General features: G+C 42.4%; 1 protein-coding gene across 1 annotated transcript; it reads right to left on the reverse strand.

Moving 5' to 3' along the window:
* Positions 1 to 889: 889 nt before the first annotated feature.
* On the reverse strand, positions 890 to 1,672 carry Pmar_PMAR009437 (beta-hexosaminidase b, putative; the record flags this gene model as incomplete). Its single annotated transcript, XM_002779350.1, has 3 exons — positions 890 to 962; positions 1,157 to 1,254; positions 1,529 to 1,672. Coding segments are annotated over 3 exons (315 nt in total), but the record flags the coding sequence as incomplete, so codon positions are not given.
* Positions 1,673 to 1,914: the final 242 nt, after the last annotated feature.

A 1,914-nucleotide genomic window follows, 5' to 3' on the forward strand; every position in this document is an offset into this window, starting at 1 on the left:
AATCTACCAAACGCTCGGATCTCGTGAACCGTGGGAAGAGAGTGAGAGAAGCCGAGAGGTGATAGGAGTGCACCGAGCACTAAACCTTAAACCTCTAAACCCGCAGCCCGAACACTGGAGTCGGGACTTATCGCGGGTCTGGCTTAGAATCCAATCCCTGAAGGCTGATATGAGTCGATAAGCGACCTTTCGCTGGTTGCACCTTGATAGACTTGGTGCATTCACAGCGGGATTCTTGAAGCCTGTATAGAGGTTTTGGGTTCATGCACTGGAAGCACTGTGCGCAGCGATCGAACAAGTGTGTAGAGGGACAGAGTCCCTGAGACAGCAGTACACAAAGACTTAGCGCGGTGGATCCGAGCTGAGCTAGCTATAGCCTGGGAGTAGGATATACGATGTACGTCCTCGGACTTGTTCTGCCTGAAGCCTTTGAGCCAATTGACTTCCGGGCGAGATGGGCAAGGGAAAAACGGAATTGAGCTCTGGCAACTCAACTTGCCGGTGAATAGCTAATTCTAAATCGATCACGGAATCGATGCCAATCTGCGCAAAATCCTGTGCGAGGTTCGAATCCTCGCTCATGTATCTCTGCATTTTAACGTGTCAAGCGTTGGCGCTGACAGGCCCTTAACTAACTTAAAAATCTATTTCACATTTCACAACATATCGCGAGTATCGGATATTTCATGCTTAGGAAAAGCGTAGCTTCTCCGCGGTTAAAACCGTACCAGAGAGTTGTCTTTCGGCGAAGCCTGGTTTGAAATAGCGATTGACACAATCGCTGCCGGCACAAAGGGACAACCTGAGTTCTTCAAGCTGTCAAGCTAGTCACACAAGCCAGACTGCCTTGACAACCTGGAGTAGTGTATGTGTTAAGCGTGATATTTTTCTAACCGAGGTCTCCGATGTAGGTCCTAGAGGCACCCCAGGTAGCAAGTGGCTTACGACAGAAGCTTACTATCCTGAGCGTCCTTAGTATTGCCATCACCAACACGTGTAGTTGACCATGTGTATATTTTTCAACTACAATAACAGTAATTTTAAAAACATTAAATTCCCCCAAAAATCCTCAAAATTCACCGAAAATTCCTCAAAAATTCCACAAAAATTTCCATAAAAATTCTCAAAAATTCCCCAAAAATTCCATCCTATTCACCTGAGTGGCGTCGGATTCTTATATTGCAACTTTTCGTATCCTTCGAGATCCAGCGAAAAGCTCACATCATCCGAGATGTGCCAATGCAAAACGTTCATCTGAAAAGGAAAAAATACTTTCAACAAGCGCAAGAGTTTACATACGAATTCTGCTACAAGTGTACAGAAATAACCAATGAGAATTTACCAAAATTTTCTCATAACTTTTCCATTCACACCAACAAGTGTGTATACTCCGACATTATGTCAACGCAGGAAAATAATGACGGTGGCGCGATGCAGTAAAAACGCAGTTGAAGCTGATACCCCAATATAAATTACTATAACCATAATAATTTAACATCATAATAGACGCATTAACTCCAAAACTCACTTTCGTCCAGAACATTAGTTGAAGATTCTTTATTATAGTTTCCACTGATAAATATCTTCTACCAGTGTCCATCAGCATGCCTCTATGTGGGAATGACGGAAAGTCATAAATGGTGAAACCAGAATCCAATAACTTCGGCATGTCCTCGGCGTTATTGTGAGCAAGTTGCACCTGAGATAAAAAAACAAGTGTGCGTTGGAGTAATAATATATGTTCGCTTTTTATTTATAAACTCAGAAGAGTTTATAAATAAATTCGGGTAGAAGTGTACAGAGGCTAACAACAAAAATTCCCCAAATTTTTCTCAGAATTCTCATATTGGCCGATAATACAATTTTTCCCGCGAAGTGAAATGTGAAATATGTTTTTCACTAGTGTTTTTCATA

Source organism: Perkinsus marinus, assembly GCF_000006405.1.
Source record: "Perkinsus marinus ATCC 50983 genomic scaffold scf_1104296947600, whole genome shotgun sequence".
Lineage (NCBI taxonomy): Eukaryota > Perkinsozoa > Perkinsida > Perkinsidae > Perkinsus > Perkinsus marinus.